Source organism: Somniosus microcephalus, chromosome 2 (genome assembly GCF_052327205.1).
Source record: "Somniosus microcephalus isolate GS21.2 chromosome 2, FLI_Smic_1.0, whole genome shotgun sequence".
Taxonomy (NCBI): domain Eukaryota; kingdom Metazoa; phylum Chordata; class Chondrichthyes; order Squaliformes; family Somniosidae; genus Somniosus; species Somniosus microcephalus.
The window spans coordinates 233,556,799-233,570,305 of NC_140988.1; the positions used below are offsets into that span (position 1 = coordinate 233,556,799).

At 49.9% G+C, this 13,507-nt stretch overlaps 1 protein-coding gene across 2 annotated transcripts in view; it reads left to right on the plus strand.

The window, feature by feature from the left end:
• pdgfra (platelet-derived growth factor receptor, alpha polypeptide) overlaps window positions 1-13,507 on the plus strand; it is a 69,832-nt gene that overhangs the window by 26,029 nt on the left and 30,296 nt on the right. For both annotated transcript variants that reach the window (XM_085969999.1, XM_085970002.1), the window contains exons 4-5: window positions 11,704-11,970; window positions 13,242-13,372. In XM_085969999.1, the coding sequence (XP_085826125.1) occupies window positions 11,704-11,970; window positions 13,242-13,372 (398 nt within the window). The remainder of the gene's footprint in view (window positions 1-11,703; window positions 11,971-13,241; window positions 13,373-13,507) is intronic.

Consider the following 13,507-nt stretch of genomic DNA (forward strand, 5'->3'; position numbering starts at 1 on the left):
AATGGCTAGTCCCCACCGTGCAATCAGTGGTGACAATGGCTAGTCCCCACCGTGCAATTAATGGTGACAATGGCTAGTCCCCACCGTGCCATCAATGGTGACAATGGCTAGTCCCCACCGTGCCATCAATGGTGACAATGGCTAGTCTCCACTGTGCCATCAATGGTGACAATGGCCAGTCCCCAGCATGCCATCAATGGTGACAATGGCTAGTCTCCACCGTGCCATCAATGGTGACAATGGCTAGTCCCCACCGTGCAATCAGTGGTGACAATGGCTAGTCCCCACCGTGCAATCAATGGTGACAATAGCTAGTCCCCACCGTGCCATCAATGGTGACAATGGCTAGTCCCCACCGTGCCATCAATGGTGACAATGGCAAGTCTCCACCATGCCATCAATGGTGACAATGGTCAGTCCCCACCGTGCCATCAATGGTGACAATGGCTAGTCCCCACCGTGCCATCAATGGTGACAATGGCTAGTCTCCACCGTGCCATCAATGGTGACAATGGCTAGTCCCCACCGTGCCATCAATGGTGACAATGGCTAGTCTCCACCATGCCATCAATGGTGACAATGGCAAGTCACCACCGTGCCATCAATGGTGACAATGGCTAGTCCCCACCGTGCCATCAATGGTGACAATGGCTAGTCTCCACCGTGCCATCAATGGTGACAATGGCTAGTCCCCACCGTGCCATCAATGGTGACAATTGCTAGTCCCCACCGTGCAATCAGTGGTGACAATGGCTAGTCCCCACCGTGCCATCAATGGTGACAATGGCTAGTCTCCACCATGCCATCAATGGTGACAATGGTCAGTCCCCACCGTGCCATCAATGGTGACAATGGCTAGTCCCCACCGTGCCATCAATGGTGACAATGGCTTGTCTGCACCGTGCCATTAATGGTGACAATGGCTAGTCCCCACCGTGGAATCAGTGGTGACAATGGCTAGTTCCCACCGTGCCATCAATGGTGACAATGGCTAGTCCCAACCGTGCAATCAATGGTGGCAATGGCTAGTCACCACCGTGCCATCAATGGTGACAATGGCTAGTCTCCACTGTGCCATCAATGGTGACAAAGGCTAGTCCCCACCGTGCCATCAATGGTGACAATGGCTAGTCCCCACCGTGCAATCAATGGTGACAATGGCTAGTCCCCACCGTGCCATCAATGGTGACAATGGCTAGACCCCACCGTGCCATCAATGGTGACAATGGCTAGTCTCCACTGTGCCATCAATGGTGACAATGGCCAGTCCCCACCGTGCCATCAATGGTGACAATGGCTAGTCTCCACCGTGCCATCAATGGTGACAATGGCTAGTCCCCACTGTGCCATCAAAGGTGACAATGGCTAGTCTCCACCGTGCCATCAATGGTGACAATGGCTAGTCGCCACTGTGCCATCAATGGCGACAATGGCGAGTCCCCACCGTGCCATCAATGGTGACAATTGCTAGTCCTCACCGTTCAATCAGTGATGACAATGGCTTGTCCCCACCGTGCCATCAATGGTGACAATGGCTAGTCTCCACCATGCCATCAATGGTGACAATGGTCAGTCCCCACCGTGCCATCAATGGTGACAATGGCTAGTCCCCACCGTGCCATCAATGGTGAAAATGGCTCGTCCCCACCGTGCCATCAATGGTGACAATGGCTAGTCCCCACCGTGCCATCAATGGTGACAATAGCTAGCCCCCACCGTGCCATCAATGGTGACAATGGCTAGTCTCCACTGTGCCATCAATGGTGACAATGGCCAGTCCCCACCGTGCCATCAATGGTGACAATGGCTATTCCCCACCGTGCCATCAATGGTGACAATGGCTAGTCTCCACCGTGCAATCAGTGGCGACAATGGCTAGTCCCCACCGTGCCATCACTGGTGACCATGGCTAGCCCCCACCGTGCCATCAATGGTGACAATGGCTAGTCCCCACCGAGCCATCAATGGTGACAATGGCTTGTCTCCACTGTGCAATCAATGGTGACAATGGCTAGTCCCCACCGTGCCATCAATGGTGACAATGGCTAATCTCCACCGTGCAATCAGTGGTGACAATAGCTAGTCCCCACCGTGCCATCAATGGTGACAATGGCTAGTCCCCACCATGCCATCAACGGTGACAATGGCTAGTCCCCACCATGCCATCAATCGTGACAATGGCTAGTCCCCACCGTGCCAACAGTGGCGACAATGGCTAGTCTCCACCGTGCCATCAATGGTGACAATGGCTCGTCCCCACCGTGCCATCAATGGTGACAATGGCTATTCCCCACCGTGCAATCAATGGTGACAATGGCTAGTCCCCACCGTGCAATCAATGGTGACAATGGCTAGTCTCCACCATGCCATCAATGGTGACAATGGCTAGTCGCCACCATGCCATCAATGGCGACAATGGCTATTCCCCACCGTGCAATCAATGGTGACAATGGCTAGTCCCCACCGTGCAATCAATGGTGACAATGGCTAGTCTCCACCATGCCATCAATGGTGACAATGGCTAGTCGCCACCGTGCCATAAATGGTGACAATGGCTAGCCCCCACCGTGCCATCAATGGTGACATTGGCTAGTCCCCACCGTGCAATCAATGGTGACAATGGCTAGTCCCCACCGTGCCATCAATGGTGACAATGGCTAGTCCCCACCGTGCCATCAATGGTGACAATGGCTAGTCTCCACCGTGCCATTAATGGTGACAATGGCTAGTCCCCACCGTGCAATCAGTGGTGACAATGGCTAGTCCCCACCATGCAATCAATGGTGACAATGGCTAGTCCCCACCGTGCCATCAATGGTGACAATGGCTAGTCCCCACCATGCCATCAATGGTGACAATGGCTAGTCCCCACCGTGCCATCTATGGTGAAAATGGCTAGTCCCCACCATGCCATCAATGGTGACAATGGCTAGTCGCCACCGTGCCATCAATGGTGACAATGGCTAGTCTCCACCGTGCAATCAATGGTGACAATGGCTAGTCCCCACCGTGCCATCATTGGTGACAATGGCTAGTCCCCACCGTGCCATCAATGGTGACAATGGCTTGTCCCCACCGTGCCATCAGTGGTGGCAATGGTTAGTCCCCACCGTGCCATCAATGGTGACAATGGCTAGTCTCCACCGTGCCATCAATGGTGACAATGGCTAGTCTCCACCGTGCCATCAATGGTGACAATGGCTAGTCCCCACCGTGCCATCAATGGTGACAATGGTTAGTCTCCACCGTGCCATCAATTGTGACAATAGCTAGTCCCCACCATGCCATCAATGGTGACAATGGCTAGTCTCCACCGTGCCATCAATGTTGACAATGGCTAGTCCCCACCGTGCCATTAATGGTGACAATGGCTAGTCCCCACCGTGCCATCAATGGCGACAATGGCTCGTCCCCACCGTGCCATCAATGGTGACAATGGCTAGTCCCCACCATGCCATCAATGGCGACAATGGCTAGTCTCCACCGTGCCATCAATGGTGACAATGGCTAGTCTCCACCGTGCCATCAGTGGTGACAATGGCTAGTCCCCACCAAGCAATCAATGGTGACAATGGCTAGTCCCCACCGTGCCATCAATGGTGACAATGGCTAGTCCCCACCATGCCATCAATGGTGACAATGGCTAGTCCCCACCGTGCCATCTATGGTGAAAATGGCTAGTCCCCACCATGCCATCAATGGTGACAATGGCTAGTCGCCACCGTGCCATCAATGGTGACAATGGCTAGTCTCCACCGTGCAATCAATGCTGACAATGGCTAGTCCCCACCGTGCCATCAATGGTGACAATGGCTAGTCCCCACCGTGCCATCAATGGTGACAATGGCTAGTCCCCACCGTGCCATCAGTGGTGGCAATGGTTAGTCCCCACCGTGCCATCAATGGTGATAATGGCTGGTCTCCACCGTGCCATCAATGGTGACAATGGCTAGTCTCCACCGTGCCATCAATGGTGACAATGGCTAGTCCCCACCGTGCCATCAATGGTGACAATGGTTAGTCTCCACCGTGCCATCAATGGTGACAATGGCTAGTCCCCACCATGCCATCAATGGTGACAATGGCTAGTCTCCACCGTGCCATCAATGCTGACAATGGCTAGTCCCCACCGTGCCATTAATGGTGACAATGGCTAGTCCCCACCGTGCCATCAATGGCGACAATGGCTCGTCCCCACCGTGCCATCAATGGTGACAATGGCTAGTCCCCACCATGCCATCAATGGCGACAATGGCTAGTCCCCACCGTGCCATCAATGGTGACAATGGCTAGTCCTCACCGTGCCATCAATGGTGACAATGGCTAGTCCCCACCGTGCCATCAATGGTGACAATGGCTAATCCCCACCGTGCCATCAATGGTGACAATGGCTAGTCTCCACCGTGCCATCAATGGTGACAATGGCTAGTCTCCACCGTGCCATCAATGGTGACAATGGCTAGTCCCCACCGTGCCATCAATGGTGACAATGGTTAGTCTCCACCGTGCCATCAATGGTGACAATGGCTAGTCCCCACCATGCCATCAATGGTGACAATGGCTAGTCTCCACCGTGCCATCAATGTTGACAATGGCTAGTCCCCACCGTGCCATCAATGGTGACAATGGCTAGTTCCCACCGTGCCATCAATGGCGACAATGGCTCGTCCCCACCATGCCATCAATGGTGACAATGGCTAGTCCCCACCATGCCATCAATGGCGACAATGGCTAGTCCCTACCGTGCCATCAATGGTGACAATGGCTAGTCCTCACTGTGCCATCAATGGTGACAATGGCTAGTCCCCACCGTGCCATCAATGGTGACAATGGCTAATCCCCACCGTGCCATCAATGGTGACAATGGCTAGTCTCCACCGTGCCAACAATGGTGACAATGGCTAGTCTCCACCGTGCCATCAATGGTGACAATGGCTAGTCCCCACCGTGCCATCAATGGTGACAATGGTTAGTCTCCACCGTGCCATCAATGGTGACAATGGCTAGTCCCCACCATGCCATCAATGGTGACAATGGCTAGTCTCCACCGTGCCATCAATGTTGACAATGGCTAGTCCCCACCATGCCATCAATGGTGACAATGGCTAGTCTCCACCGTGCCATCAATGCTGACAATGGCTAGTCCCCACCGTGCCATTAATGGTGACAATGGCTAGTCCCCACCGTGCCATCAATGGCGACAATGGCTCGTCCCCACCGTGCCATCAATGGTGACAATGGCTAGTCCCCACCATGCCATCAATGGCGACAATGGCTAGTCCCCACCGTGCCATCAATGGTGACAATGGCTAGTCCTCACCGTGCCATCAATGGTGACAATGGCTAGTCCCCACCGTGCCATCAATGGTGACAATGGCTAATCCCCACCGTGCCATCAATGGTGACAATGGCTAGTCTCCACCGTGCCATCAATGGTGACAATGGCTAGTCTCCACCGTGCCATCAATGGTGACAATGGCTAGTCCCCACCGTGCCATCAATGGTGACAATGGTTAGTCTCCACCGTGCCATCAATGGTGACAATGGCTAGTCCCCACCATGCCATCAATGGTGACAATGGCTAGTCTCCACCGTGCCATCAATGTTGACAATGGCTAGTCCCCACCGTGCCATCAATGGTGACAATGGCTAGTTCCCACCGTGCCATCAATGGCGACAATGGCTCGTCCCCACCATGCCATCAATGGTGACAATGGCTAGTCCCCACCATGCCATCAATGGCGACAATGGCTAGTCCCTACCGTGCCATCAATGGTGACAATGGCTAGTCCTCACTGTGCCATCAATGGTGACAATGGCTAGTCCCCACCGTGCCATCAATGGTGACAATGGCTAATCCCCACCGTGCCATCAATGGTGACAATGGCTAGTCTCCACCGTGCCATCAATGGTGACAATGGCTAGTCTCCACCGTGCCATCAATGGTGACAATGGCTAGTCCCCACCGTGCCATCAATGGTGACAATGGTTAGTCTCCACCGTGCCATCAATGGTGACAATGGCTAGTCCCCACCATGCCATCAATGGTGACAATGGCTAGTCTCCACCGTGCCATCAATGTTGACAATGGCTAGTCCCCACCGTGCCATCAATGGTGACAATGGCTGGTCCCCACCGTGCCATCAATGGCGACAATGGCTCGTCCCGACCGTGCCATCAATGGTGACAATGGCTAGTCCCCACCATGCCATCAATGGCGACAATGGCTAGTCCCCACCGTGCCATCAATGGTGACAATGGCTAGTCCTCACCGTGCCATCAATGGTGACAATGGCTAGTCCCCACCGTGCCATCAATGGTGAAAATGGCTAATCCCCACCGTGCCATCAATGGTGACAATGGCTAGTCCCCACCGTGCATTCAGTGGTGACAATGGCTAGTCCCCACCGTGCATTCAGTGGTGACAATGGCTAGTCCCCACCGTGCCCTCAATGGTGACAATGGCTAGTCCCCACCGTGCCATCAATGGTGACAATGGCTAGTCCCCACCGTGCAATCAATGGTGACAATGGCTAGTCCCCACCGTGCCATCAATGGTGACAATGGCTAGTCCCCACCGTGCCATCAATGGTGACAATGGCTAGTCTCCACCGTGCCATTAATGGTGACAATGGCTAGTCCCCACCGTGGAATCAGTGGTGACAATGGCTAGTTCCCACCGTGCCATCAATGGTGACAATGGCTAGTCCCAACCGTGCAATCAATGGTGACAATGGCTAGTCACCACCGTGCCATCAATGATGACAATGGCTAGTCTCCACCGTGCCATCAATGGTGACAATGGCGAGTCCCCACCGTGCCATCAATGGTGACAATGGCTAGTCCCCACCGTGCAATCAATGGTGACAATGGCTAGTCCCCACCGTGCCATCAATGGTGACAATGGCTAGTCCCCACCGTGCCATCAATGGTGACAATGGCTAGCCTCCACTGTGCCATCAATGGTGACAATGGCCAGTCCCCACCGTGCCATCAATGGTGACAATGGCTAGTGTCCGCCGTGCCATCAATGGTGACAATGGCTAGTCCCCACCGTGCCATCAAAGGTGACAATGGCTAGTCTCCACCGTGCCATCAATGGTGACAATGGCTAGCCCCACTGTGCCATCAATGGCGACAATGGCTAGTCCCCACCGTGCCATCAATGGTGACAATTGCTCGTCCCCACCGTGCAATCAGTGGTGACAATGGCTAGTCCCCACCGTGCCATCAATGGTGACAATGGCTAGTCTCCACCATGCCATCAATGGTGACAATGGTCAGTCCCCACCGTGCCATCAATGGTGACAATGGCTAGTCCCCACCGTGCCATCAATGGTGATAATGGCTAGTCCCCACCGTGCCATCAATGGTGACAATGGCTAGTCCCCACCGTGCCATCAATGGTGACAATAGCTAGCCCCCACCGTGCCATCAATGGTGACAATGGCTAGTCTCCACTGTGCCATCAATGGTGACAATGGCCAGTTCCCACCGTGCCATTAATGGTGACAATGGCTATTCCCCACCGTGCCATCAATGGTGACAATGGCTAGTCTCCACCGTGCAATCAGTGGTGACAATAGCTAGTCCCCACCGTGCCATCAATGGTGACAATGGCTAGTCCCCACCATGCCATCAATGGTGACAATGGCTAGTCCCCACCGTGCCATCAATCGTGACAATGGCTAGTCCCCACCGTGCCAACAGTGGCGACAATGGCTAGTCTCCACCGTGCCATCAATGGTGACAATGGCTAGTCCCCACCGTGCCATCAATGGTGACAATGGCTATTCCCCACCGTGCAATCAATGGTGACAATGGCTAGTCCCCACCGTGCAATCAATGGTGACAATGGCTAGTCGCCACCATGCCATCAATGGTGACAATGGCTATTCCCCACCGTGCAATCAATGGTGACAATGGCTAGTCCCCACCGTGCAATCAATGGTGACAATGGCTAGTCTCCACCATGCCATCAATGGTGACAATGGCTAGTCGCCACCGTGCCATCAATGGTGACAATGGCTAGCCCCCACCATGCCAGCAATGGTGACATTGGCTAGTCCCCACCGTGCAATCAATGGTGACAATGGCTAGTCCCCACCGTGCCATCAATGGTGACAATGGCTAGTCCCCACCGTGCCATCAATGGTGACAATGGCTAGTCTCCACCGTGCCATCAATGGTGACAATGGCTTGTCCCCACCGTGCAATCAATGGTGACAATGGCTAGTCCCCACCGTGCAATCAATGGTGACAATGGCTAGTCCCCACCGTGCAATCAGTGGTGACAATGGCTAGTCCCCACCGTGCAATCAGTGGTGACAATGGCTAGTCCCCACCATGCAATCAATGGTGACAATGGCTAGTCCCCACCGTGCCCTCAATGGTGACAATGGCTAGTCCCCACCATGCCATCAATGGTGACAATGGCTAGTCCCCACCGTGCCATCTATGGTGAAAATGGCTAGTCCCCACCATGCCATCAATGGTGACAATGGCTAGTCGCCACCGTGCCATCAATGGTGACAATGGCTAGTCCCCACCGTGCAATCAATGGTGACAATGGCTAGTCCCCACCGTGCCATCAATGGTGACAATGGCTAGTCCCCACCGTGCCATCAATGGTGACAATGGCTAGTCCCCACCGTGCCATCAGTGGTGACAATGGCTAGTCTCCACCGTGCCATCAATGGTGACAATGGCTAGTCCCCACCGTGTCATCAATGGTGACAATGGCTAGTCTCCACCGTGCCATCAATGGTGACAATGGCTAGTCCCCACCGTGTCATCAATGGTGACAATGGTTAGTCTCCACCGTGCCATCAATGGTGACAATGGCTAGCCCCCACCATGCCATCAATGGTGACAATGGCTAGTCTCCACCGTGCCATCAATGTTGACAATGGCTAGTCCCCACCGTGCCATCAATGGTGACAATGGCTAGTCCCCACCGTGCCATCAATGGCGACAATGGCTCGTCACCACCGTGCCATCAATGGTGACAATGGCTAGTCCCCACCATGCCATCATTGGCGACAATGGCTAGTCCCCACCGTGCCATCAATGGTGACAATGGCTAGTCCTCACCGTGCCATCAATGGTGACAATGGCTAGTCCCCACCGTGCCATCAATGGTGACAATGGCTAGTCCCCACCGTGCCATCAATGGTGACAATGGCTAGTCCCCACCGTGCATTCAGTGGTGACAATGGCTAGTCCCCACCGTGCATTCATTGGTGACAATGGCTAGTCCCCACCGTGCCCTCAATGGTGACAATGGCTAGTCCCCACCGTGCCATCAATGGTGACAATGGCTAGTCCCCACCGTGCAATCAATGGTGACAATGGCTAGCCCCCACCGTGCCATCAATGGTGACAATGGCTAGTCCCCACCGTGCCATCAATGGTGACAATGGCTAGTCCCCACCGTGCCATCAATGGTGACAATGGCTAGTCCCCACCGTGCCATCAATGGTGACAATGGCTAGTCCCCACCGTGCAATCAATGGTGACAATGGCTAGTCTCCTCCGTGCAATCAATGGTGACAATGGCTAGTCCCCACCGTGCAATCAATGGTGACAAAGGCTAGTCCCCACCGTGCCATCAATGGTGACAATGGCTAGTCCCCACCGTGCCATCAATGGTGACAATGGCTAGTCTCCACCGTGCCATCAATGGTGACAATGGCTAGTCCCCACCATGCCATCAATGGAGACAATGGCTAGTCTCCACCTTGCAATCAATTGTGACAATGGCTAGTCCCCACCGTGCCATCAATGGTGACAATGGCTAGTCCCCACCGTGCCATCAATGGTGACAATGGCTTGTCCCCACCGTGCCATCAATGGTGACAATGGCTAATCCCCACCGTGCCATCAATGGCGACAATGGCTAGTCTCCACCGTGCCATCAATGGTGACAATGGCTAATCCCCACCGTGCCATCAATGGTGACAATGGCTAGTCCCCACCGTGCCATCAATGGTGACAATGGCTAGTCCCCACCATGCCATCAATGGTGACAATGGCTAGTCCCCACCGTGCCATCAATGGTGACAATGCCTAGTCCCCACCGTGCCATCAATGGCTAGTCCCTACCATGCCATCACTGTTTCCCATGGCTGCCCAGTGCTGCCAATATGCCCCCTGGTTACAACAACCCCCTGCCCACCCCATCCTGTGTCTACTAGTCAACTGTGGCTCAGTTGGTAGCACTCTTGCCTCTAAGGCAAAAGGCTGTGGGTTCATAGTCCCACTCCAGAGTCTTGAGCATGAAGATGTAGGCTGACACTCCAGTGCAGTACTGAGGGAGTGCTGCACTGTCAGAGTTGCCGTTTTTTGAATGAGACATTAAAACTGAGGCCCCAACTGCTCTCCAAGGTGGATGTAAAAGATCCTATGGCACTATTTTGGTGAAGAGCAGGGGAGTTTTCCCCGGTGTCCTGGCCAATATTTATCCCTCAACCAACATCACAAAAACAGATTTTGTGTTCATTATCACATTGTGGGAGCTTGCTGTGTGCAAATTGGCTGCCGTGTTTCCATTATAACAGTGACTACACTTCAAATGCACTTCATTGGCTGTAAAGCACTTTGAGACATCCTCAGGTTGTGAAAGACACTATATAAATGCAAGTCTTTCTTTACTGAAGCTGCTTGTGAATCTCCACTGACTACTGCAAAAAAACAGCAGTTTTTAAAAATAAGAATAGGTGATCTGATCCCATCAATCTCCCGCCAGGCGGGGTAGGTTAAAATGTTTAGGCTTTTTTAAAACTTCACATTCTAATTGCGTGGCTATATATTGTAGGATCACATGTCTGTTACTTAAGAAATGCAGGCTTCAGTTCAAAAAGCCAACAGTAGCTTCAGAAGGACAGAAGGTTCGGAAGTATTCTCACATATTCTAAAGATTTATTCATAAAAGCACAAAATTCTTCCAATTAGATTGTTACATTCTCCACCGCTAGTTTATGTAATAGCTGTGACCCTTCCATCTGGACGGCGTGGACAGTTTGAATTGGAGGTTTTCCATGGTGCTCTATGGTTGGCTCTTAGGAGTCAAAATATGAATGACAAGTTGGATGACATCACTTTTTCCTTTGCTCTAAGCTGCACCTCCCTTCTGCAGATTGGCTGAGAGCAGCTGAAAGTCATTCAAACCAAGAGAAATTAGTTGATGTGACAACCTTATAGTTGCCAAGCACTCAGCCATTTGAATTAGTTGGCTTTCTGTGACCAAAGCTCTAACTAAAGTCGCTGGGGTGTCGTCTTGTTCTAGTGCGACACTGGTACAAAGTTTTGTAATCCAAAGTTCATTCTGGAATTGAATAATGCTGGACTTACTTCAGGAAAAGCTCTGTCGTGGAAACAAGGCACAGCATAATAGTTCTTATTGAAAACATGTTGGACATTGGGTCCAAATTCTTGTTCTAACAGAAGCAGTGTAATAGTATATAAGTGACAGACGTAGAGTGTAAACCGTGTAAGTCGCTAATGCGAAATGAAAATACTTTCCGGTATAAACTGATTCCATTTAAAGTATTTTTTGATGTAGGTTATTGGAGATGCTTTGTGATATCCTGCAAAGTATGTCACACCTACATTTAGACTTTATACTAAATTCATTTTTAAATTAGCATTTTTCAAACACTGTCAAAGCGGAGTTAATTGTTAAATGCATTGGTCTTTTTTCAGATCCTGACTATCCTTTCGTCCCGCCAACAAATTTTGAAAATATAGTAATGGCAGCAGAGGGTGAGGTTGCAGAAATCCCATGTCGTGTGTCCGATCCAGATGTCCATGTCACCCTGCGTAATATGGATACTAAGAGCATGATCTCTGCCACCTATAATAATAAAGAAGGATTCATTGGCCTCTTCAAAGAGGGGACGTACATCTGCATCGCAACAATCAATGGTGTGGAGCACAGATCAGAAGAGTACATTGTTAATACATTTAAAGGTGAAGTAACTCTTGAAGTTATTGTCTTTCATTAGATCAACACTAGCTGTGATGTACAGAATTCTACTTTCTGGGATTAAGTTTATTTGTCATCAATTCAAAATAAAGCAATTCTATAGTCAACAACCTCCATGTCAGAGTTAGAGAAATATTGTTTATGCATTTAGATAATATTTTACCAGTTAGTGTGAAAGGTTATTGGTATTGAAAACAAATGCCTCTTTCTTTTTAAAAAAGTTAAACTTTGTTATTTCTTTCAAACATCTTTTCCTTTTAATGTAAGTGATATCAGTGTTGAGTATTAAGCCCACCTAAGCCAGGCATAGTGCAGACAGATACAGCATGAGCTCCCTGTACTCTGTCCAACAATGTGCCCTAACCAAAGCCTCGGGAGAATGCTGTCTGCTGTATTAGTGTAAATTTTCTCACACACCACCCATCTTCTCCTTTTAGCCTCTCTGAGTGAGATTGCCAAATTGTGGTTAGTGATGCCCATACTGATTAGGAACTGAGCGGAGCTTGCCTAGACCAATTTCACATTAGTCCCTTACAGTGAAAAAATAGAAGAGATTTTCATTCTATTGGTCTGGACTTATTTCAAACCTAGGTTGCATGGTGCAAGCACATTATGCCACTTAGTCCCCATCACAACCCTGTGTATATAATTATATGATAACTTAATGAGGCAATAAACTGTTCCTCTGGTGACTAAATGTCAAGTCCATTAAAGATAGTTAGTACTATGTTACCTTTTGGTGATTAATACTTAACTTTATAACCTTTGAAAGATCAAGGAAGTTTAAATTAGAAGACTATTTATGGTGATTTTGACATCTTGATATTAAATGGTAAATGACATAATTGGCACAGTATAATTGGATAATGATCAACCAGCATAAAACACCAAATACATAACTTGTTATTATTTCCTATATTTTTGTTACTCTACAATGTAATTTAATTAGGGATGCTATCGGGCTATAAAATGACATTTTACTTTAGAATTTCTTTTCATTGTAATATTGAGAATGTCTTTACTCTTTCTGATGATATTAAGGGGGAAGGTGTTCTCTTTTTGCCATTTGTAGTAAAATCATAAATGTATTCTACAATTTTGTTACAAATAACAAACAGAATCATTTATTAAAAACATTAAATTATATCTTTTTCATTTCTGAACAGCCTGTTGGTATTGATAAATTAAAAGTGTTATTAAATCTGTTCCCACTGAGATGGATTTTAACATTATCTTCTTGTACCTTATGTTTTAGTGGCTAAGGACCTTAAAGTTGAAATAGAAGCTCTTAAAACGGTAGTGAAAGTGGGTGAACCCATCTTTGTGACTTGTCTAGTAATGGATAATGAAGTGGTGAATATCAACTGGAATTACCCAGGAAAAACTGTAAGTAAAACTGATGTCCTTTTTTTCTTGGCTTACTTTGTTTCCTCATGTGGAATCAACTTTTGGAAGAATAGTGTTTATCTGTTGAATATAATGGAAGTGTAATATTTTCATGGTGCAACTAATATTTTAGCA